The 25,709-nt window shown below is 34.7% G+C and overlaps 2 protein-coding genes across 4 annotated transcripts in view; both read left to right on the forward strand.

Moving 5' to 3' along the window:
* The window catches only part of LOC108905065 (protein 4.1 homolog), a 30,140-nt gene extending 13,357 nt beyond the window's left edge, over positions 1-16,783 (forward strand). For 2 of the 3 annotated variants that reach the window (XM_018707836.1, XM_018707837.2), the window contains 6 exons: positions 42-5,813; positions 8,393-8,614; positions 9,601-9,708; positions 11,396-11,605; positions 11,663-11,857; positions 16,306-16,783. In XM_018707836.1, coding sequence (XP_018563352.1) covers positions 42-5,813; positions 8,393-8,614; positions 9,601-9,708; positions 11,396-11,605; positions 11,663-11,848 — 6,498 coding nt within the window. In that variant the 3' untranslated portion in view covers positions 11,849-11,857; positions 16,306-16,783. The remainder of the gene's footprint in view (positions 1-41; positions 5,814-8,392; positions 8,615-9,600; positions 9,709-11,395; positions 11,606-11,662; positions 11,858-16,305) is intronic. The other variant, XM_018707838.1, reaches the window with a different exon arrangement.
* A 2,482-nt stretch (positions 16,784-19,265) lies between these two features.
* LOC108905115 lies at positions 19,266-24,387 on the forward strand. Its single transcript, XM_018707895.1, has 9 exons — positions 19,266-19,574; positions 19,644-19,844; positions 19,898-20,028; positions 20,131-20,734; positions 21,079-21,361; positions 21,418-21,685; positions 21,738-21,869; positions 21,943-22,202; positions 22,438-24,387. Exons 1-9 carry the CDS (start codon positions 19,487-19,489, stop codon positions 23,333-23,335), a joined length of 2,865 nt encoding a protein of 954 aa, XP_018563411.1. The 5' UTR covers positions 19,266-19,486; the 3' UTR covers positions 23,336-24,387.
* The last annotated feature ends 1,322 nt before the right edge of the window (positions 24,388-25,709 follow it).

The raw sequence follows: 25,709 nt of genomic DNA on the forward strand, positions 1-25,709 counted from the left end.
ACTGCATGTATTAATGTGCATGTTTTGCTTTTGCATATTAGAGTCCTTCCCTATTTGGTCTTAAAAAGGACAAATCGCCGAAAGACAAAAAAGAGAAAGAAAAGATCGCAGCCGCAGCCGATAAAGAAAAGGGTTCGCCTTACACCAAGGAGTACGAGTTCGAAGCGCCTGAAAACGAAGTGACCCCGCGCAAACCCTACACTCAAGGGTTCAGCTACGAAAGTCCTCCCTCGCCTTCCAGCCCGAAAAGTGGCCCTGAAAACCAACAATCGCCCTCAACTAAGAGAGCCACAGCGACTGCTTTCAATTACGCTCCGGGCGATGTAGACAAGCTGAATAAATCGGCGTTTAAAGATCCTAAAGTTGACACTGCCGCGTTTCTGGCTGGTGAGCAGTATTCGCGAGAACCTCCTCACAAGGCCAGTTCTGCGTTGGGTGCAGGCATTGCCGGTGCCGTACCCGGAGCTATCGTGAAGAAGAGGCCTGTTAAACTGATAGTGGTTACCGGTAACAGGGATCCTAAGACGACTCAGATAGATTTAGACTCCGCCACTGTGGACCAAATCGTAGGCCAACAGAACACCGAAACCGGATTAATTGATTGCAAATATGGCCTCATCGATCCTTCTAATGGAACCGTTATCATAACCGATCCAACAAATGGTCAGAAAGAAGTAGTACAGGGTTATATCGACCCTGTAACTAAACAAATCATTATTACTTCGGGTTCCGTTATCGACCCCAAAACTGGCAAAAAGAATTCGTCTCTGGGACAAATCATATCTATTTCGGAACTACAACCCAAAGCTACTAGTAAATTGACGCCTATACCAAAAAAACGCCTCATCAAAATCACCGTTACGACGGCCAAAAAAGATCCAAAGACCGGTAGGATCGAAGCAGAAAAAGGCACCACGGAAACCATCGAAGCCATTTTGGATCCGGTCTCTGGACAAATTGAATGTAAATATGGGGTTATCGATACTTTCAATAGCAAGATTACAACCAAAGACCCCAAATCGGGAAAAACCGACGTTTATCCCGTTGAAATAGATAATAACTTGGGTCACATCGTCGTCAAACAAGGCGTGGTGGATCCCAAGTCCAATAAAGTTGACAACAGCTTGGGTCAGCTCATTAAGATTGCAGAAAAGGGAGACTCTATAGTTCCTGTTACTGCCGTAACGGCAAAGCGAGATCCCAAAACAGGGCAGTTGGATCCTTCACAAGCACATAAAGAAACGACAAATGGTAAAATAGACCCCGCTAATGGATTAATCCTTAGTAAATACGGCAATGTTAATGTTAAAAATAAGAAAATTTCATCTCGGGATCCAAGAACAGGCAAAGTGGAAGATCACCCCATCCAATTTGATTCCAATGAGAATATTATAGTATTGTCTGGTGTTGTCGATCCAAGAACTGGCGTCAGAGACAACAATTTAAGTCAAATCCTTCAAATTGATTCCGAGATAGATCCAGAAGTAGTTGTGACTTCAGTATCCGGCAAGGTAGACAAGAAAGGATTGGATCACAAGAATTGTTCCGCCCCAGAAAAATCTACGGGTCTTTTCGATCCGGACACCAAAAAAGTTTACACTAAGTATGGCGTATTTGACCCAGTAAACGAGACTCTTAGCTTCTTCGACTCCAAAACTGGTAAAACAGAATTTAAACAAGGACATCGAGACCCAGCAACAGGAGAAGTCTTGTTCAAAGGGCTTATAAACCCCAAAACTGGTAAAGTTGACAACAACTTTGGAAGAACCCTCAAAATCGAGATTTTGGAGCCAAAAGCTGATCCTGCTCTAAGCGCCATTTCTACTCCCGTCAAAGAACCTAAGAAGGCCATTCCAGTGTCTCCAGTAACAGCACCCGTCGCAGTAGCTGCCAAACCTCGAGACAAAAACAAGGTTATTAAATTATTAGTGGTCACTGCTAAGAGAGATCCGAAATCGAATCAGTTGGACCTAGAAAATGGTCACGTAGATCAGTCTGCTGGTATTTTACATCCGTCAGGAGAAATAGATTCCAAGTACGGCTTGATAGACCCAAAGAAAGGTACGATTACTATCACCGATCCATCTACCGGTAAGCAAGAGACGGTGCAAGGACGAATCGATCCGGTTTCAGGTCAAATTCAGATAGTTAATGGGCCGGTGATTGATCCTAGAACAGGCAAGAAAGATGCCAATCTGGGTCAAGTAATAACAATTTCCTCGTACGAGCCAAAGGAGAACGCTAAACCTATTAAACATGCCCTTCCATCACATCCTATCCCTAAAAAGAGGGTTATTAAGATATTGGTTATAACCAGCAAGAAAGATCCAGCTACTGGCAGAATAGACACAGAGAAAGGTGCTGTGGAGAAACTTACTGCAACCGTTGATCCGGTTAGCGGTATAATTGAGTCGAAATATGGCAAGATCGATCCCCAGAACAACAAAGTTGTCCAGAAAGACAAGTCTGGAAAGCCAATCATTACTCCTATCGAGGTAGATGAAAACACTGGACAAATATACATAAACGATAATATAATAGACAACAAGAGCGGTAAAGTTGATCCTAATCTATCCCAAGTGATCAATGTAGTTGATCCTCAACATCCGGCAGTGATCATTACGACAATTACAGCCAGTAGAGACCCCAGTACTGGCGCTGTTGATTTGGCTCATGGCAGGGTCGAAGCTTCAAACGGAAAGATTGTTCCAGAAACTGGCGAAATTGTCACTAAACACGGGACTATCAATTTGAAACTCATGAGAATCTTAACCCGTGATCCCAAAACGAACATTGTACATGAACGGCCCGTTCAAGTCGACAAAGACGACAACATTATTATTTCGTCTGGAGTTGTTGATCCTAAGACTGGTAACGTTAATCCTAATCTAGTTCAGGTGATACAGGTTGGACCTGAAGTGGACCCTGAAATCCAAGTCAGAACTTACGTAGGAAAAGTCGACTCCAAAAAGAACACTATTGATTCCAAGAACGCAGTTCCAGACACAACTCCTGGCTTGTACGACCCAGACAAGAACAAGATCTATACTAAATATGGCCATTTAGATCCAGTCGAGGAAACTCTTACCATAATTGACCCCAAAACGGGCAAACCCGATGTTAGACCAGGCCACATTGAGCCCAACACTGGTGAACTAGTGTTTAAAGGTGGTTTTGTTAATCCCAAATCTGGAAAAGTGGAAAAGGATATGGGACGTGCCGTTTCTGTGCATATTACAGAACCTGTGGTTGATCCGTTGGCCTCTCAACAACCATCCGAGAGCGATTTATTGAAAGTTGCACCAGCATCGGCGGTATCGCCTCCAGCAAAGGCTACTCAAGAAAGAACTACTACCGCTACCCCTATAAGAACTGCTGCTCCAGCCACACCTGTTAAAGAAATCGTCACTGGTGTTCTTCATCCGATAGCCAAGCATAGAATAGTTAAAATCATGGTTATAACATCTAAAAAGGATCCCAAGACTGGTAGCATCGATATCGAGAATGGTCACATTGAACATCTAACGGGTATCGTTGATCCGAAGAACGGTCTTATTGAGACTAAGTACGGACAGTTGGATCCTACTACGGGTTCGCTGATAGCTCGAGATACTTCAACTGGTAAAAGCGAGATCATCCAAGGAAAAGTAGATCCAGTAACTGGTCATGTTGTTGTCAACGGTGGTCCAGTTATCGATCCTAAGACTGGCAAGCCAGATCCGACCCTTGGTCAAGTCTACTCTATCGTCGGACTGAAACAAGCCCAAGATCCTAACGCAGCTCCAACACCTAAAAAACGTATAATCAAAATTACGGTCATCACCACCAAAATCGATCCAAAGACCGGCAAGATCGATTCAGAGAAAGGACAAATCGAACAGTCCACGGCATTGTTGAACCCAGAGACAGGTCTGATCGAATCCAAATATGGTCTAATAGATCCAAAGAATGGCAAGCTTATCATAAACGATCCAAAAACCGGGAAGGTGGACGCTAAATCCGCTCAGGTGAATGAAACGAACGGCCAGATTCTGGTAGCTAGCGGAGTGACGGATCCCAAAACTGGAAAAGTCGACAGTTCTCTGGGTCAGATTATCAGCATTGCGGGTCAAAATGATCCCGTCTTGGAAATAACCACTATAACCGCAAAGAAAGATCCTAGAACTGGAACTATTGATTTAAATAACGGGCAGATGGAGCACTCCAAAGCCAAAAAGATTTCTGCTACCGGCGAGATAGAAACTAAATACGGTACGGTTGATATAAAGTTACTGCAGATCACGACTAAAGATCCAAAGACAGGAAAATTAGAAACAAGACCAATTCAACTGGACGCGGAGGGTAACATTATTATAACAACTGGCGTGAAAGATCCTAAAACTGACACTGTAAATCCCGACCTATGTCAAGTAATCAAAGTAGGTGCGGAGGTTGAACCCGAGGTACAAATTATCACTTTCGTCGGCAAATTCGACCCTAAAAAGAACACCATTGATAGCAAACATGTTGTTCCTGAGGTCTCGAATGGTTTGTACAACCCTTCCACACACAAAATAGATACCAAATATGGTCAAATAGATCCATTAAAGGGTACATTGACTTACACGGATCCCAAAACAGGGCGCACTGAGAGTAAACAAGGAGTCGTCGATCCAACAACGGGTCAGATCTTGTTCAAAGGAGGTTATATCAACCCGAAGACCGGCAAGCCAGATCCCAGCTTCGCTAGGATCATATCGATCCTTATCAGCGACCCACAAGTGGACAGTAATGGAGAAATTGTTAAAAGAGACAACAAGTCTGTTAAAATTGACCCCAAAACTAATCAGGTGTGGGTATTCGACCATCACGACCCAGTTACGAAAGAAGACGTTTATTCAACTGGTCACATCGATCCAGTGACAGGCTACATTATAACAGTTTACGGATACATAGATCCAAAAACAGGTACGATTGCCAAGGTTGTTAAAGTTGACCCGAGCAATGCTAAAGTCGACCCAGAAACAAACCAAGTGTTCACGAAAACGGCACAAGTTGATGAAACCGGGGCAGCCCTTTATTCTGCTTCCGAAATCGACCCCAAAACTGGACAAATATACACGAAATATGGCAAGATCGATCCTAAGACTGGTAAATTAGTTATAGTTCGCATCTACCTGATCACCCAGAACGACCCAACCGGCAAGGTGAAGGAAATCGATCCTAAAGACTGTCAGTTTGATGAAAAGACGGGAAGAATTATTAACGTAACGACTCAAACGGTGTACATTTATAGTATGGTCGATCCAAAAACGGGCAAAATTGTCCAAGTTGATCCAAACGATCCGCTTGTGAAGAGTGCAAGTACGAAAGTGACACAAGTGTTAACTTTATCAGGTGAAATCGATCCTGTTACTGGTAAAATCCACACGGAATGGGGCCACATCGACCCACAAACCGGAGATATCGACCCTGCAACTGCCAAGAGAGACCCCGTTACAGGCGAACTTATTTTGAATTACGCCCAAATTGATCCCAGCCACTTCACCGATCTGAAAGACACTAAAGTAAAAGTTAAGACTTACATGAAAGGCGATTCGTCCGGTGATTCCAGCGACGACGATTTGAATGAGTACGCTTCTGACAATTTGCAAGACCTGACCAATTTGAAGATGGGCAAGGGCAATAAAGGCGGTGTCAGTACTCCTGTCATTGTGAAAACGACCACCAAGCAGGTTGTTACGAAAGATAAGGACGGCGTCGTGCAGAACATCGAGGAAAGAGTAGAGGATGGTCGCACAGGACAAGTTACCTATTCTACACATGTTAATAAGGTAAGTTAAAACAAATTTAAAGTTTTTGTATTATATCAGAAATAAAGACTGACGTTACCACTTCTTCCAAATGATAATATCTACGCCTTCAATTCTGTATAATAGACAGCTGTATAAATTTCTATTATGAGTTAGACAAAATTATTACACATTAGATTTGAACAGTTTAAGATTATTATGTGATAATAGAAATAGAATGGAGATATTTGCGATAAGTCAGAATGTTTTAGAAAACTTTGGAAAAAATAAGGTGAAAAAAATCGTTTAACAAATACAACTCACTTCGAAATTAATGTACCATGAAAGTGAATCCCGTTCTCAAAATTGATTTTCTTGTGAACTGTTAATCTGATTTTGAGTTTTTTTTTAGTTATAGATTTGTTCTTCGATAAGGACTCTAAAATAGTAATGTTTTCAACAGACAAAAGAGAAGAGAAGGTTTTAAATTGTTGCAAATAACATGCAAAAAATTAAACGGTCAAAACAATTTCCAAAATTTTTCCGTGATTTTTGACTGTATTTAGGTGAAAAATAATCATATCAGCAATTAAAAAAAGCATTTTGATGCTCTAAGATTCTAGTTTTTAGACCTTTCGGTGGAAATTTTTTAGGAGTTACAATTATCATGCAATTCTAATAGCACGACCAAAAAATTTTGCAAATTTTTTACACGAATTTTAAAAAATAGAAAAAAAGGTTATGGTTTTTTAGAAAATTGATGGCTAAATTAGAAAGATTCACGAAATGACTAATAATGTTAAGCATGACTTCATAATAATGATTAAAATGGGAAAAATTTTTTTTTTGAGGTTTTCTCAAATTTTTACCGCAAATAACGTTTAAATTGATGAAAAAAATATAATATAAATTTTCTAAATTTTTGAAATTTTTTTTTGCTGCTTTGGAATGCCTTCCGGACATTGAAGAAAACAAAATCCAATTGCTTCCAGCATGATTCGGCTCTTCCGTCCTATGTTTCTGTTTATCAACTTTTAATTAAATTAAAATTAAGTTGACCCAAACCAGATTTCGATCCCGATTCATACCATTTTTTGAGACTTTCTAATTAATTTTTGTGCAGTCTGTAATCACTTAAAAAAACAGTTTTTTTCAAAACTACCCTTTTCTTCTCTGAAAAAAAATTTCTCATCAATTTAAATGTTACTTGCGGTAAAAATGTGACATCAAAAAAAAATTTTTTTTCCATTTTAATCATGATTATGAAGTGTTTAAGCTCAAAAAACGTAACCCTTTAATTTTTTTCAAAAGTTTGATTGTTTGAAACAAAGAAACGGTTCGCTAGATCAAGATGAAACTACACAGGGTTCTTCTGGGTACATCGAATATTTCTAATTTAGCCGTCAATTTTCTAAAAAAAACATAAATTACCCTTTTTTTTCCTGGTTTTTAAAATTTTCTGTGTCAAAAATCACGGAAAAATTTCGGAAATTCTTTTGACCCTTTAATTTTTTGCATTAGTGTAGTAGTGTGTTAAAAAATATTAACAAGAAAATCGTTGAAATTAATGTATATTTATATTTTTCTATAAAATTCTCGCAAGTATGAAAAAATATCTTAAACAACTTTCAGAACTTAAAAAATATATTTTTATTGGCCTAAACGTCTAAAAAATTAAAAAAACAATATATGCATTTACTCTATATGTTTTTTAATTTTCATTTTTTCATATCTGTGAGGGCGTCGTCGAATCAATAGGGATTTTTATGTGACGACGTCGTCATTAGGGATTTTTATGTGATGGCATTTTTTCTTTACAGCTATGTGCAATAGATGTTGTATGTTTAATTGTTTCCATTATTTTCTCCCTTGCACTTAATCATACCATGTAATTGTTATGAATACATACGGTGCTTAGTCATAAAAATAATATGAAATACGAATAAAAAATATTTAAACAATCAATAGTATTATGCAGCAACAAACATTGTGTACAAATAGTCAAATGTGAATTATTTATTTTCATGTACTGTTTGTTGTTTTGATATATTTAGTACCATATTTGGGTAAAATTAATTGCAAATTACTTTACAGTAAGGAATCATTTCATTATGATCAAAATTAAAATCAAATCTAGAAAGTTTAGCTACATTTTTAGACATACTTTTTCAAAAATTCATATTAATGCTTAATATTCAAGAAATTCATTATACTACAGGAGTTTTTGGGAAAATTTACTGGTTTATTATTAAAATATTTTAATAAACTAATAAATTTTATGTTTGAGCTTTGATTGCTTGTGGTATGTATTCAAAAGCAGTCGTCAGAAATCAGATTCTTTCGTTTCCATGAAGCTCAAAATGCAAAAGTGCATTTGATTTTAGATCCCAGTTTCCGAAAACTCCTTGTATGCATAATGAAATGTTAAAATAACCGATTCATAAAACCGTCACAATGCACCTGACAGTTAAACCCGCCCCTGTTATTTCACCCCAAGCATAAACTCTTAATTTTTTTAATTTATCCCGATTTCTCCCACCTTTCGTTTTACTTAAGTTGCCTCGTTACTTTTAATTTACCTTTTTTTGTTTATTTCCTTCAAATTTTTTTACATACCCAAGGCCGATGCACCAACCGACGATGGCAAATCGCCTTTTGTCACTGCTCGGGCCGTTACCACACGTACCGCCACCACCCACGAGGACTTGGGCACTAACGCACGTACCCAACAGCTGGAGGAAAAGACTGTCGCTCACTCTATGACGTCGAGCGCCACCAGGCAAGAGCAGCGCACTGTGACGCAGGAAGTTAAAACCACCAGCACCGTTGTTAGCGGTGACCAGGTTAATGATCATTTTTATTTCGATTTCTCGTGACGTTTGACGTGAATTAACACATCATAGCCGCATCGCTGTGTGAGTTAACCACGGTTTGATATCATGACGATTGCACAAAGTTGATAATTGAAGGTTGCTGTTCGTAATTACAGAAATGGGTAAAACGAGAACAAGTATTCGGTATACGATACTAAATAGAGCCACGAGGGACAACTAGAGTAAACTTTATTTGTTTTTTCACAGTATAAAATGTACTTTTCGTTTAAGTGTTATTGCCAAAAAGTAATAGTTGTGTAGTTGTCATCCGTCATAGTGGCATTAAGATATTACGGGATTCAAATCATTTTTTAAATTTTCTTTGCCAATTTTTGAGATTTCAGTAAAATTAACAAAAACCACTAAAAAAGAAATAAAATTCCCTTTTTTCGAAATAAGGGTGTAAACTTTGAAGGGGGGTCACATTTATATGGAGACTCGCTTTGACCTTCAGAAACAAGCTTGTTTTCTCAAATTTTGTTGTGAAACTCAATTTTTTTATACTTTTTTTGCTTTATGACATTCTGTTGATGTCATGGTTAGTTTAAAAAAGTAACATAGTTGTCTCCGAGAAGCAGGTATATATAATTAAGTTTGAGAGCTGTTCAGTGACGGCGTAGACAAGAATTTAAAAATTGATTTATAACTTGACCCCACCTAAAGTTACACCCTGTATGTGACCCAATCATGAAAAAAATTACGGACAATTTATATTTTTGCATAAAAATTCATATTTATCTTCATTAGAGTCGGTAACAGCACATAAAAAATCATTTATCATAATATCTTGGGCGTTTTGCATTCATCTGCACCGCAGTGCATTTTGTAGGCTCTCTAAGGGATTCGTGTTTCCAAGATGTGCATTTTTCTATAAACACTTCAACTTTGATGTTTTACCGTTAAATAATACTTAAGCTTCCATAAATAACGTTTCTTCTAACACGCATGGCTTATAGCTGGGCAGACGAGACAGCGTTAGTTCGACTAGCTCAGGTGACTCAGGCACACCCATAGACCCGCCAGACGACCCCAACCACCCATATTACAACAGTTCATTATACAAGGTAGGATATTGAGAGGGCGGGGGCCTGATTGGTCCGCCGATGTTCTCTTAAACTGTTTTTCTTGTATTTCTCATTGCATACACAGTAAGTAAGCATGTAGTCATGCTTGGTTATCATTTTAGCGATTTATTATAAGTAGTTGCCGTGCACGTTTTTTTTTTAAGTATTTGCATTAGGCTAGTAGCAAGTTTATGTAAAACATTTGGCGTTGTCTTTTTTTAAAAGTGTGAGACTTACTGTGGCGTGATTATTCAAGGAATGAGTATTTCTAAAAATTGTGTGTATTAACGCAATTATTAATTAAATTTAATTAAATTAAATTTAAAAAAATGTATTATTAATGTAGGGAAATTTAAACATTTAGAAATTCCAATTTTTATATTATGAAATGAAGATTCAAGAATTGTATTTAAATACAGGGTGATCATGGAATGTCTTTCAATATCTTCAGAACAGTTAACGCATCAAAAAAAGAGTATCTTTGTACATACATTTTTTCCAAAAATAGATAATTACAGACTTACTCTGTAATTTCTTGTTAGCAGGCGACATCGCTAAATAATGATCTCAAATTCTAATGACAATCTATAAAAATGTTATTCCACTTATTCCATAGTTCAGTCTACGATTTTAAACTAACAAAAACAAACGGTGTATATTTGTCATAGCATAATTGTGAGACATTTGAACTAATTAACCTAAAATTTTTGAGTTTGACAGTTTTAGTTCACTGTCACTGTAACTACTGTTAGTCATTCATTGAATCTGAGTTACTGAAATGAACAAGAAATTAAATCATTTCTAAGGTACTAATACTAGCATTTTTCAATTATTGTCTTGACATAATCAATTGATCAATAATCTGGACATTTATTGACGATGATCGTTTGCTAATAATAATATTCTAACCTCAAAGTCGTTTCATAACAATATCATTATTATTTTTTAAAGAAATGAGAAAAATTGGTCTCAAGATATCAAGATCAAGATATTTTATTCGTATTTTAACCTCGGAGCATCAATTTTCATTCCCCACTTTTAATTTTTATTTCATTTTATAATATTTTTTGTAAACTTAGATCTCTAGATTATTGGGGAAAAAAGATGTACTCTTGTTTTTTTGCTAAGTTGAACCACTATCGAGAAATTCATATTCATATAATAAAAGTGGATTTATAATATTTCATAACATCGATCACATATATATTGAAATGGCAAACATTTTGAACTAGTGTTTTTTGAAAATTTGCTGTTTTTCTTCAATAAAAAGTTGTTACACTTTGAAATCGTGATGTCACCATCGAAAACCGGGACAGAAATTAAAATATGAATAATGTATCTCAAAAAACTTTAAAGATATTTCAGAAAATATACTCTATCTTCCTTTACCCTGAAAAAAAGTTTATGTAAAAGGTATATTCATCCTGAAAATTGCAGGAAATAATTTATGACCACCCTGTATATCTATTTCGTACCGTAGAAGTAGCAAAATCATTCGTTTCTTCCATACCGTTTGCACAAACATGTCACTTTTTATCATGTACTAAAAACGTTTGCTTAATGTCGCATTCCATCAAACTATCCGTTTCTCATAAATCACCGTGCCGGTAAACATTAACGTTGCAACACGTACAGACAAAAACAAATCTTATCGTTTTTAACGAGTAACTTGACTTTTTTCCTCTAGGACAACATTCCCGAAGGTATAGTGCAGACGGAGAGCGTCGTCTATCGCGGCGATCCCACCATCATAACTTCCACAACTAGCGTTCCGGTCGTTGCTACCGAAGCTCGCAAAGTGAACTTAACCTCCGAAGACGGAAGTTACAGTGCCACGGGCGAAATCGTCAGCTCGCAGACTATCAGCTCCAAAACTAGAACTGTGGAAACTATTACTGTAAGTAGATTCGGATGGAGATAGAAGCGTGTTTGGAGAAAAGTATTTCGGTTTTAGTATAAAACTGAAAGAGACGGAGTCGTGGAGACCAGAGTGGAGCAGAAGATTACCATCCAGTCGGACGGCGACCCGATCGACCACGACAGAGCTTTAGCCGAGGCCATCCAAGAGGCCACGGCCATGAACCCTGACATGACTGTGGAGAAAATTGAGATTCAACAGCAAACAGCGCAACAGCAATAATACAGTTATGTGAGTATATTTGTGACTTAGTTTTCGTTTTCGTGACTTAGTTTTCGTTTTTTACTTGAATTTATTGGGTGTTTTCCACCTGTGAACAAAATTTAAAAAATTTGTGAAATAAACCGTCGTGCCAAAGATATAACACCATAAAAATTTCTTATATCTTGCATTATCGGAAATATTAAGAAGAAAAAATTTAACCTCGGAACAGTTTTTCAAACAACAAATACTTTAAAAACCTTTTTGTCAACATTGCATTTGTAGCATGCATCGTGAATGCATTAAACGTTATCTTGGAAACAGTTGTAAATATTAGGATAGACGAGCACAAAGATTACATTAAAAATTTGAGAAATCAAAATTTTGCGATCAGTCTTGCGATAACTGTCATAATCCAGTGGAATACGACCGAAATTTTGCAGAAGAAAAATAATAAGTTGGAAGAAAATTAAAAGAAACCTATAAAATGGTTTTTGTGCGATCCAATCGATACATTTCTTACAGAGAAAATCCGGAAAAACCTCTAAAATAAAACCTTTTTTCAAAAATTCATAACTCCGTCAAATTTGAAGCTGGAAAAACAATCTTGCGGAAAATGACAGATAATAATATGCAGTTTAATCGTGCGCAAGATGGTTTCTGTCTGATGCATAGTTTTTGCACAATTGCTTTATAAACAAATTAAGGTCTTTTTGCATAACGTGGCGATTTATCAAAAATGGTCCAATTTAAATTCTGAAAATGGCATCTGAAAGTAGACGACAAAATCTCCAATTTGTATATGTCGGATTTTTGTCTGGGTGATGGTAAATATGCCAAAAATGCCCGTGAATGTCGCCCGAAATGATCGAAGAGAGTCGGGTAGCGGTAGTGAGAAAAGCAGCAAGCGGAGGACTCTGGCTTGAGCGTACTTTCGATTGTTTCGGGTGACTTTCAAGGGCATTTTTAGCATATTTCTCATCACCCAAGCGAAAATTCGAAATATACAAATTGGAGATTTTGTCTTCTACTTTCAGATGCCGTTTTCAGAATTTAAATCGGACCATTTTTGATAAAGCGCCATGCTGTGCAAAAAAGTCCTTAATTTGTTTATAATGTAGTTATGCAAAAACTATGCATCGGACAGAAACCATCTTGCACACGATTAAACTACAATATTATCTGTCTTTTTCCAGCTTCAAAGAGTGACCGCAAAAAAAGCAATTTTTCCACCTGTTTTTGAGACTTTGACGGAGGCGACGGAAAATCCTAAAAACGTTCTAAAAATATCCAAATACTTGTCATGAAAAATGAAAATGAGCATCACTTTCAGTTTTTCGAAAATTTTCGAAGATGGCCCTTATTTAGGGGTTGAAAACACAAAAAAAGTGAACAAATTAAGAATCATCAACAGTTGCAAAACTCTAAAATTTCTACGTTATCAAAATAATATTATGTACGTGAAAATATCTAATTTCGTATTTGATACAGTCTTGTTCGGATTGAAAATCAACCCATAATATCCCTAAAGGGGTGAAACCATCCCCTAAATGCCTAAAAATGCAAAAAATATATTAAAAGAATTTTTTTTCTATTTTTTTTATACGTGGTAATTGAACCGTTAATAACCCACAATCACTAGATCCGAAGGAAAATACCCCTAAATGAGGGTAAAACCACCCTTAAGTTCAACCATCGGCTTCAAAGTACATAAAATAATTATAATGCATGAAAAAAATAATGTTTCGAAATATATTCATTAGAATAATTTATACACAAGTATTCCCATACATTATCAATCATTTTCAAAAATAATCATCCCTTTTGAGGGGTAAAATCACCCCCAAATATACAAAAATTGTAAATAATGTGAAAAAATATTATTTTGATAACAACATAGAAATATTTGGGGTTTTACAACTGTTGATGATTCTTAATTTGTTCACTTTTTTTGTCTAAAAAAGGGTGATTTTTGAAAATTTTCGAAAAACTCATTTTCACTTTCATGACGAGTTTTTGGATATTTTCAGAACATTTTTAGGATTTTTCCTGTCGCCTCTGTCAAAGTCTCAAAAACAGGCGGATTTTGCGGTCACTCTGATGGAGTTATGAAATTTTGAAAAAAAAGTTTATTTTAGAGATTTTTCCGGATTTTCTCTGTAAAAATAAACCAATCGGGTTGCACAAAAAACCATTTTATAGGTTTTTTTATTCTCTACAAAAGTCCTATTTAGAATAAGACAATTCCATCATTATTTTTCCAGATATTATAAAAAAAACAAAAAATGACATTTTTTTGCAGTTTGTATTGTTTAAAAAAAAATTGTTCACGACTTTATTGGGAAAATCACTTGGGTTTTCATTTACTAAGTATTTTTCAAAAGGTAATACATGAAATTTGCTGTGATATTCTCTATTGGTTCGCCTAGTTGGCTACAAATTTTAAAAAATTAAGTTAAGTAATAATAGAATAAACATCATCTGATGTCTCTAACTACGGAATCAGGCAAAAAAAACGAATTTAAACTGTCAAAATTAATTAAAAACAAAAGGTAATTCTAAGTTAAGAAGACAAAAACAGATTGATTTTCGAAACATCAAGAACTTTTTTAAATGCGCGATTTGTTTATTTTGTATTTGTCTAATTTTGAAAAAAAAAAATTCCCGACACCCTTTTGTGCAAGCTAATTTTTGTAAATTTTGTTCACAGGTGACAAAATCCCCAATAAATAAATAAAAAAAAATATTCCTACGTTTAAAAGAAAATTTTATTAATCAATTTGTTTCAAAATTAAACTAATTTATATGGACCTTTTTCACGAACTCTGTTTTTTTTTCCACAATTTTTTGTATCACTATAAAATTAGATATAAAGTTTAAGAATTGTGGGAAAGCGCCATCACATTTCCACAACTGCAGTATCCAGCCAATGAACACAGACAAAACGCTGTCAAGTCCGTCAATTCAATGATACCAATCTCACTGATAGATAGTGACTTGTACTCCCCTGCATAGAAAATTTTACTACCCTTAACGGCAAAATTGTTCAGGTTAAATTTCTATATTAGGCATATTTTGTTAAAGGTTGTGGTACATCATGCTTATGCGTTTTCTACATGTATATTGTAATTAAGTGCACAGAAACAAATAAATGCTGTCCATTCATAATTCGTTTGGCAAAAGTTTTCAAAGTGGTGGTCATAACAGTTCATATTTTAATAGAAGTCAGTGGTGATACCATGGAATATCAGTATAGGTATGGGACAAAATTAGAACGTCAAAGTAAAATAAGCGAAAAATTTAAAAAAATGGGCACTCGTGGGACAATATTAGATGTATGACAGAATTAAAGCGATATATTTAACTTCTGTTCAACTATCGGCCAAATATAATGCATATAATGCTGCATGAACTCCACTACTCAATAGACCTTAGAAATAATTATCGAAGCCTATAAAGAGCAATTGGGCACTTCTAAACAAGTGTTTTTAAAAATTATTAGCATTTTTTGTCTTCGTGAGAGAGTCTTTAATTTAAAACGAAGCAGTTGAAAATGAATAACGACAAAATAGTTGGATTGGAGAATTAAGACTAAATCAGCTGAGATGTTGGTTAAGTTGTGTGAACTGTTAGATGTGTCTCCAAGAACTCAGTGCCGTTTGGTGGAGAAACTATTTTTGACACAAAAAAATGTGCAGGCTAGAAAGTTGTTTGCTAATCGTTGTGTACAGTGAATATTAAGGACTGGCAAAAATATTATTCAGTGAAGAATGTAAATTCAATATTTTCTGTAACGATGGCTCGCAATTTGGTCTTTTTTGGAAATACTTGATCCAAAATACGTTTCTAATACAGTAAAACATGGTAAAGTTAATATTACGGTTTGGATGCAAAATGGATCGCTTTAAATTCCGAAACATACTAGAACCTAGGGCAAAATACCATCAAAATTTATTTGGCAAATCGTTAATGATCGCAAACACTCGGCTAAAATCGTAATGGAAAGGTTTATTGAAAATAATGCACAAAATTTGATGTGGCCGAGTCACTTTCCAGATTTGAATTCTATCGAAAACTTGTGAGATATATCCAAAAAGAATGTGCACGAGAAAAACGTAACCAACAAATACCAATTATTTCAGGAACTGTTTGGCAATCTATAAATAATGAAATTATTTCAAACATGGTTGCAGCAATGACAAAATTAATTCCGTCAGCAAGTTATTGCTAATAAAAGTTACTCGACAGTATTTTGATTCATTTACTTATTTGTTTTTCATTATTTTGTATTTATTTTATAGCACTAATACATAGTTCACTGCGTTTTATCCAATGGCCAAATAAATATGATTGACCACTTGTAAGGATGCATTTTAATTAATTGTTGAAAGTTGAAACTAGTGGAAAAGGTTCATTTGAAGACATTTTTGTTCATATTGCATTTGCGTAAAATAACAAATTTGCATTTTTATTTCCAGATGGAGCTAATTCAAGCTATGAAATGTACCCGCCAGTGTGTTTTCGAATTCGACACACAATATTTATGTTAAGCTTTGCTTGAATATTAGTGTTTTCGCATAAAAAGTTGCCGACAATTTGTGTATTATAAAAAAATTTATTAATTTAATTTAGGGTTAAGTTTCATGTATAATTCTTGTGAGCGTGTCTCACATCACGTTTTTATCAATTGGGTAGTCACCAAAATTTATATTTAGCTCGGGTGGGTTATGGTCATTTTTTATTTTTATACATATATGTTTGTTTATTTGTGTCAAACACTTATTTTTACATATGTCTTATTTATTATCTGTTACGGTAAATACACTTTCAGAGAAAAAATTCTGGGTCGCGGATAAATTCGCGACGAGTTGATCAAATTCTATGCATACTGCGATAAGGTGCTTTAACGTTTAGATGTACGAATCTCAAAATATAAATTCATATGTGTTCAAAAAACAATTAAGAAATTTATATCTTTAACCACATTCCAATATAATATGTAAAATAAAAGTAATGCCTCTTCTCCGATACCAGACGATGTTGAGGGAATATAACTTAACTGTTACATATTTAGAAATTTTATTTCGTCGTTTTTAAGCACTCAATTCTATGGTAGCTATGAGCTAAGATATATTTATTAATATTAAGCAAAAGGGACCTTAAGCTGCTAAATCCGTTTATTACGACAATAAGTGCTTTATCAAGTTCTGCAAACTGATATAAATATACAGAGAGCAAAAATATTAACCGACAGTACAATTTAAAAGGGTATGGCGTGCAAGTTTCCGAACCTGATCGATTATTATAAAGTGAACAATAAATATTTCATAAAAATCGACAGGATTGGACGACTTGAAAACGAAACAGAAACAAAAAATTATATATTGATAATTTTAAATATTATATCTTTTTTTCAGTATTAAACATCAAATTTAAATTTTTCCAGCTAGTTTTATGATTGTCGATGAAAGGTAAACCGGCTAAAAAATTTTTCCAATAAGTGAACTATTGGCAGTTTTGTTTATATTTCGCCATAATTTGTTGGTCCTTGGTTTGCGTTACTCCCGTGTGTATATTTTGAAGAAATGTGATAGCCGTGTACCATTACATACATGATATTTGCCCTGTAAATGTAATAATCAGTCCCCATGACATGATTTAATGTAAAGTTGTCGATTTGCTTTAACTCTCGTTTTGGTTCAGTGAGTGGCGAACCGAGACTGGTCTGTGTTGTCCGTTGTTCTCTCTGTATCTTCCGGCTACTCTTAACTGTGGCTTCGAGCCTTGCATTTTTGTGCAGTCAGCTTCTCTACTAATACGGTTTAGTTTTTATACACATTTTACTGTATGCAGTAACTTTGGTATTCTGCCGTAGTTAATCTTCAAAATTTCATTTGGTAATTATGTACAAGAGAAATTGAAGTAATTGTAGTTCTACGAAGCTGAAGTTTGTGTAAATTAGGTGTACGAATGAAATTTTGAAGATCGTTTTAATTTTCACCTTTCAGGTTAGCTATTTCATAGTTGTTTTACATTATTCACATTTGTTTTTAAAAGTTTTATTAGTTTTATTTAATAATAGAAATGTTTCAATAAATTGTGTATTTTATTTTTTAATCACTTATTTACTTTCCTCACCCTCTATTTCATGCAACTAATTCTGAAATGAAATATAATTTAAATTTTCTTTCGATTTTGAAATCGGAAATGATTTATGACATTAGCTATATTTGTTTTACACACTTGGTAAATTTTGGTTAATTTACTCGGTACAGTTCGTTTTTTTTAAGCAAGTGAACAAACCAAATTCAGTTTCCCCTTTCCGATCTAACCTAACAATATCGTGGTTAGTAAGTGAACAAGATAACCGAACAAAGCATAACCTACAAATAATAAAAATAAATCGTTAATAATAGATACGGATTCATCCTAAGAAGATATGTTGATTGTAAGTATGCTGAGCACAGTATGATTGACAACAACAACCTAATTAAACTGAAACTAAACAGACGCCAAAATTTAAAATAGAGTAGATGTGTGTTTTATTTAACCTAAAGTTAGTTCAAATCACTGTCACTTCTAGTTTTGTCAATTTGACCAAACTGAACTAACCAAGTGGTAAAACAAATACAACTATTGTAACCTGATGCTCCGATTATTTAAAATAAAAAATAATGTTATTCCCATCTCTAATGGTAAATAATTAGTTTCATAGCTCTAAAGGTTCCAATTTTAGAACAAGTAGTAGTTCCAACTTCCAATACATCTAATTAATCACATTGACTTAGTAAAAATAGACGTCAGCTGCAAATGCCGGCAGTAGAGATGGGTGCAATATAACTGATCCAAGTAAACCGGTTCTTTCTCAAAGATCATTAGGACGAGGACAGCCGTACATGGCACGGGTCGTGTGAAATTTGAGCAAATACGCCTATATATATTTTTTTATTCATGTGACCGAATAGGGAAAATAAGGACATTCTTGGGCCAGTTCCTAATCGTAACAAGATTTTTAAAATTGATTTCGGCGTTTATTGAAAATTTTTACATATTTGATATAAAATATCAATTTATAAAACAAAATAGAATTATAATTGATACTATAAATAAACAGACCCTTATTTCCACTATTCGGTCACATGAGCAAAAAATATAAATAGGCGTATTCGATCAAATTTCACACGATCCGTGCTATGGCACGCGAACGAGCTGTGGGACGACTGTCGTGTGGAATGACTCTGACACCTTAGGGTGTTTTGTGACTCGTGACTAGTAGTTCCAATAACAACTTCACAAAACACGTGAAGTCAAGGATTTTATAAAATCCTTGCGTGCTGGTAAGTAGTAGTTCCAATTACCTCTGTCATTCTGTCAAAATCCTGAGAAAACTAAAAATAGAGATGTTGTGAGATGTTGAGTTGTGGTTTGTGGTGGGGTATAAACAGAAGTGGAGATGGAAACTCAACAAAATTAATAGGAAATAAATATTTACATTTTTCAAGGATGAAAAATACATTGCTACTGCTTCTTTGTCTTAACAAAATTTTATTTACCCAAGGTCAGCCAACGATTTTTAATTAGAATTTATTGGAAATATCGAGATACTTGAATACTGCATTAACAGAATACAAATCATATTGATAAATTTCCTTATTAAGAATGGAGAACGAAAGCAGTAAGTTAAATTTTTCTCTTTTGTATGAGACTCACGAGACTTCTCTACAACTACTGAAGACTGATACAGTTGGTAAGTTATGTAGTTCAAACAAAATTACATAAGGAAATCCTTAGGTTAAAGATAATTTTATACTTTTAGGGAAGTTAAAAGTAGAGATTCATAAATTATATGGTATATCGCCTGAAGAACAAGTCATAGATGGTTGGAGAAACGTCCCAAATAGTGATAAAGAAGTATTACAGGATTGTGCACAATTAGACGACATCACAAATCTAGTAATTAAGAGTATAGAAGATAAATTGTTCCATATTAAATTAGCGCATAATAAACAAGATGAAGGTGAAAAATAATAATTATTAGTTAATATTTTTTATATGGTTTGCTTTTCGTAGATGTTGAAGTAGAAGCTGCAGTCAGTTTTATAAGTAAAATAATGAATAAGTTTGATAACTCTCCGATTCACTTTCATGCCTGTAAATTACAAGATGCAATCAATGAGGCCTGTATGGTGTCGTTAGAGAAGGCAAGTACTGTAATTTGTATCAGTACAGGTAATATTCTAGTGATAGCAGTGTGCAAATATTGAAAATAATCAGTTTACTAAATTTTTGTTTTCAAATTGTAGAGAAAAGCTTTATGCCTTTATCTGCACAACGAGAATGACAAATTTTCCTCTGTTCTTTGCGAAAATATCAAGAAAGCTGAAGTCGTCGAGATTCTAAATAGAAACTTTTTCTTCTTGGGTTACGACATAGAAGAAACGAAGTATCAAAGTGCCTTAATGTCAGCCTTACATCGATGCCGCGACTTATCTTCTCTCAGTCCCATAGTGGAATCGAAAATCTCAGCAGCTGTATGTGTCGTGCCTATTCAAGATTCCGTAACGATCTTCTCCTGTATCAGAGGCAGAGTATCCAACAAAGATTTTCTTGTGGCTCTGTCCAACGCGGAAAACTTCCTGGTTGTTGAAAATCAACAGGAGAAGAATCTGGAAGAGCTCAGGGAGAAAACTGCCAGCGAAAATGATATGGGCTCCACTAACTATCAAAAACTTATGGCTGATATGTTGGGCGATAGGGATTGGGATAGGTTCGAACACGATCAACACGAATATTTGAAGAAGAAAATAGCGTTCGCTTTACTAGGACCGCCGCAGAAAGAGGAGGGTTATGAGAAAAAGGATCTGAAGAAGGTGGAAGCTCTCTATGGAAGCATACTAAAAAGTAACCGTGAGTAACAATATTTTAAAAAGAGGGTCCGAATTTCAATTGTAGATTTATTTATGGTCTTCCCTTGTCCGAACAATTTATTTGTTGGTTCACGTCATCATCTCTGTTGTTAATTGAGATACATATTTAAATAAAAGCGCAGTGTTAAATAAATCTATGTCAGATAAGCTGCGTTTGAGAAAATCAATTTTTAAATTCAGGCTAATTTTTAATGGTGCTTTAATTCTGATATACGTAAAATGTATTGTTAAAAAGAATCGTAAAAATTATTAATTTATGTAGATATAAATATAAATTTTTACTAAAGTAAAAAAATTAATATAAGAGAATTCGTAAATTTACAGATGAAATAACAAAATACAAGGGAAGAGTAGAAATATCTTTTATGTACAACTGTACGGAACCACTGCCTTCGGAAAAGATGTCCCGAGCGAAGAAATACATAGAGTACAACCCCAACACTGACGTTATGCCTCTTCCCATTTTCGTCATAAGGAAATGCCATGGCAGCGCTGATCCTTGTCGAGTATTCATCGACAATATCGGCCGCACGTATCAAACCTGGCATGAATACATCGCAAAGAATAAATTTCACCAGTGCGAAATGATTCTGCCTCTAAACGGAAGGTAACTGCGACAGAAGTCTTCCTAATCGCCAAATTAATCTATTCTTAATCGTTTAGGTATGAAGTTAACGAAAACGGCGAAGTGCTTCTAGAAAGACACCTATCGCCAGCCTGCGGCGTCGATTCAAAACTTCTTCATGGTGCCGACTACCTCAGCACCGCAGGGGGACTGATATCTGGGGGAATATTTATCGCAGCGGCTATCCCTACTATAGCCGTTGCGCCAGCCGCTCTCATTGCCGGCGGTGTCATAGGATTGGGGGTTGGAATTTACTCCATGGGGCGCAGTGCTTACACTTTGTATGATCGAAAGAAGCACAAAGAAGTTAGTATAGAGACGAGGAGTTTGAAGTTGTTTGAAATAAAATCTTTTCCAGACGTTAACGTTTGCAAATTCCGAGGCTAGGGGGGCTTATCTGAGTATACTTGCCGGTTCCCTGGGATTTGTCGGTGTGGGTGCCACTGTGGCCGTGTCCCAGTTGGCTTCGGCCGGTGTAAATATCGGACAGGTAATTTTTTCCTTCTATTTCAATTTTAAAGTCTTCAGAAAACAGTCCGATATGCAATTTATGTTAATTTTAGGGAGCTGGTGCCGCTATCCACACGCTTGGTTACGTCAATTTAGGGGCCACCGGCGCAAGCATGTTGAATTCAGGATACGACGTGATAGATCACTGGGTGAGAGAAAATAAGGCAGTATCTTTACTTACTATCATCCAGCTGAAATCGTCCATACTATTTTTTGGAAACGTGGTACATCATAAGGATTCCAGATACATCGATGAGAAACAGGCCAGAATCTTGCAAAATTATCAGGAATCCATGCGAAATAACAGAGCGAGGTATGTGTAGAAGTTACAATTATTAGTGGTTTGAGCTGATTTTCCGTTTGCGCTATTTTTATATTTTTTGAAGTGTACATAGTTTTGCCATGTTTCTTTAAAATTTCTTACGTTTACTTGTTCGATGCATCACATTGCGTGCACGAGTGAACGCAAATGTATTTTCTATGGTCGAGTCAAAATATGTACATTAAAATATTCAGTTTTGAATTACACGCTATTTTTCTCTCTCTAGAAAACCGTTTCTAAAGCTGCAAAAGCAGACACTCCAAAAACAGAAAGGGAAGGATGTGGATAGTAAAATCATGATAATATCACCCATTGTAAAGATCCCTAGCAAAGACGACATTCTGGCCGTGTTAGTGGCAGGCGATGATTCTGAGAATAAAAAACGGCTTACATTTATAATGAACGAGGATAAAATTAAACTCAACGAGGAAGAAATCGATATCATGGGAGTCATGAATAGAACAGAGAGAGATGCTAGTGTATTTCTAACAAGTAATTGTTTTACACCTGATCCGAGTTCAAATAATACGAAATATGTCTACGAGATGATTTCGAAAACTTTACGGAATGTATCTTCGGACGATATAGAACTTTTTGTGGACTATCTAGTAAGAATATTAAGTTGTTTCTCCGGAGAAATAAGATTCAGGATTCTTAGAACTTTCATAATACTTGTAAAAAACATCACTAATTCTGTAGAACAAGCTTTGGATGAAATTTTCTCTGACCGGTCAAAATACTTTCATCTCATCGACGTTGTAATTTGCTTTTTCGGCAAAACGTCGGAAGGACTGAAGGATCAGTGGAAAACGTGGTTAAATACTGGGAAGGCTCCTTCTACCTTCCTTTCCTTTTTTGAAAAAATAGATGAAGATGGCTGTAACGAACTGCTGTTCTTCGAGAAGGCCGTTGAGACGAGTTATCACGATTTATATAGTAATGTGGACGCTGAAAGGAACCTGTTACGTTATTTCTACAATTGGCTCACGAAACAAGTATATGACAACCAGGAACGGCTCGAAAGAGACTGGAGCAAGAGAGAAAAGTCGTCTGATTATCCCACTGAGAAGGTATCTTGTACCGTGTGTGGCGGTTACTTCTACAGGAAAAGTAGAAAACAGTAGTTCATCTAGTCAGTATTTATAAAAAAGAGTAGTTATGATTTTAGTCAAGCGCAGTACCTCAGACTTTAGTTTAAATCAGTCGAAATCGGGAGTAATGTACAGGGTGTCCCCTTCAGTTAAAAAAAATGCAATTTCTTTTTGCATTTTTTTTCTATATATAAGATTTTAGGTTTTCTGTTAAATAGCTGGTCATTCCTCTTCTTAAACTATGTAAGGTAGGTACCCATTTTTCGAGCCGCACAGTTGGTACCTTTGTTAACTTTCAAGGTCGTTCAAATTAGGCCAAAGCTTCATCTTGTCAAAGAGAAATATCACCTGTCTTTTCAAGTTATCAAGGAAAAACTTAAAATCTCGATATATATTTCTCTTAAACGTATACATTTTATTTTTATGTGCTCTATATTGGGATTTCTCCATTTTTTATTTCAGCGCATTTTTCTGATTAGGATGAGTCGTATAATATGATTTACTCTTTTGTTTTTGCGGAAATACCAAATTATCCACTTTTAAAAAGAGTGCCATGAAAACAAAACATCCAACTGTCACTTCAAATTAAATTTTGACAGTTAGTTCAGTTAAATTTCTGTTGGCAGTGTCAAAGTTTAGATAACTAAAAATACAATTTTCACATGAAGAACAGTGAGATATGCTTCAAATATATTAATTGGGTAATTTGAGGAGTATCTGGCTTCGTCTTACCTGAAAATTGCATTTTTAATTACCTAAACTTTCACATTTCAATGAAAATTTAATTAAACTGTCAAAATTTCATTTGGAGTAGTAGTTGGATGTTTTGTTTTCAGAGCACTCTTTTTAAAAATGGATAATTTGCTACTTTGATGAAAACAAAAAGCAAATCATATTGTATGACATATCAGAAAAAAGCAATTAAATCGAGAATGCAAAAATTCCAATACGCTTCTACATATTTGAAGTTTTCAATTGATCTTATTCGTCTATTATTTCTGCTACTGCTGCTACCAGATATCTCTTAAAATAATCTAGATTCCTAGCATGTTTCAAAAATCGGGCACCCTCTATGTAAATAATAATTTAATGCAATGTAATGTAATCGTGTTTTTATTGAAATCGTATTATTTTCATCCAAATACTAACATTTTTAAAATAATGACATTGTTTTATTATTTTACTTCAATGAAATGATATTCTGTGTTAAAATATATTACATTGGGACATCCTGTATGTATCAAAAGATGAGTAGTTCAAATATATTCATATATTATTATTATCATATATTCAAAATATTTAAACATTATTCTTATTATTAGTAAAAAGGCTTCCTTTCCCCAGCTCTCCGTAAGTAGGAAATGTTGCTTTCCTCAAATCGAATTAGTTGTAGGTATATAAAATGTATTTATGTAATTTATTAGAAGCCAATTCATTGCTTTAATATTAATTATTATAATTAATAGTAAACGACTGCTCTGGATATTTCCAGAATAACTAATACATATCGCATATCGTACTATTCTGATATTTATATACAGAGCGTTTATGTGAGACTAAGAGTTAAACAGTATATACCAGTTAAAAGAGGTCTAACGTGATATAGTAAGTGACGTCTTTGATATTTGTTTATTCAAAATTTTTCATGTCAATTTGTTATTTATAAATAACCGTACATATAAAATATTTTTCATTTAATACAACTAAATATTATCTCTGTATCTTTTTTTAAACATCTATATTTCGTTCAAAGTTTTGTATATTTTTTTAACAATTGGAGTACTTTTTTATATCAACATACAAACTTCTAGGTACAAGTTGTATCTAATAGGTTGAATACCTTCTGTATAAGGTAACATTACAAATAGTGATAACATAGAAGTGATAAGTAGATTATTTATAACTTGTAGTTGTTTTTATTTCACTTTGTTTTTTGTTTTCTGTTTTTTTTTGTGACAAGTGAGGATTATTAATTCAAATTTGGGCAAATCGATAACTGTACTTCTCTCTATAACAAATTTAATGTTTATATTCGATTTTGTTTACATTAAATATATTTTACACAAATTTTATGTACAGGGTGACTCACATTTAGCGTCAGACTGAGATTCTTGACAAACACAGTTTTCCGTATGGAACTTGTCCAAAAATGCATTCCCTTCCAAATACACGGCTATTAAATTTTAAAAATGTCTATATTTTTTCGGCTAAGGGAAATTTGCAAATAAACTTTTTTGTACCATTTTTTTATGGCCGATAAAAAAAATTAAATTAACTATGTTAGACCTGACTCACCCTGTATATGTATTATATGTATATTCACTTAAGTAAATTATTGTTGTTGACAATTTTATTATTATTTGTTTATAGTTTATTGAGAAATTTAAAGAATATACAAATTACTATA

This window comes from Anoplophora glabripennis, unplaced genomic scaffold, assembly GCF_000390285.2.
Source record: "Anoplophora glabripennis isolate ALB-LARVAE unplaced genomic scaffold, Agla_2.0 scaffold129, whole genome shotgun sequence".
NCBI classification, from domain to species: Eukaryota; Metazoa; Arthropoda; class Insecta; order Coleoptera; family Cerambycidae; genus Anoplophora; species Anoplophora glabripennis.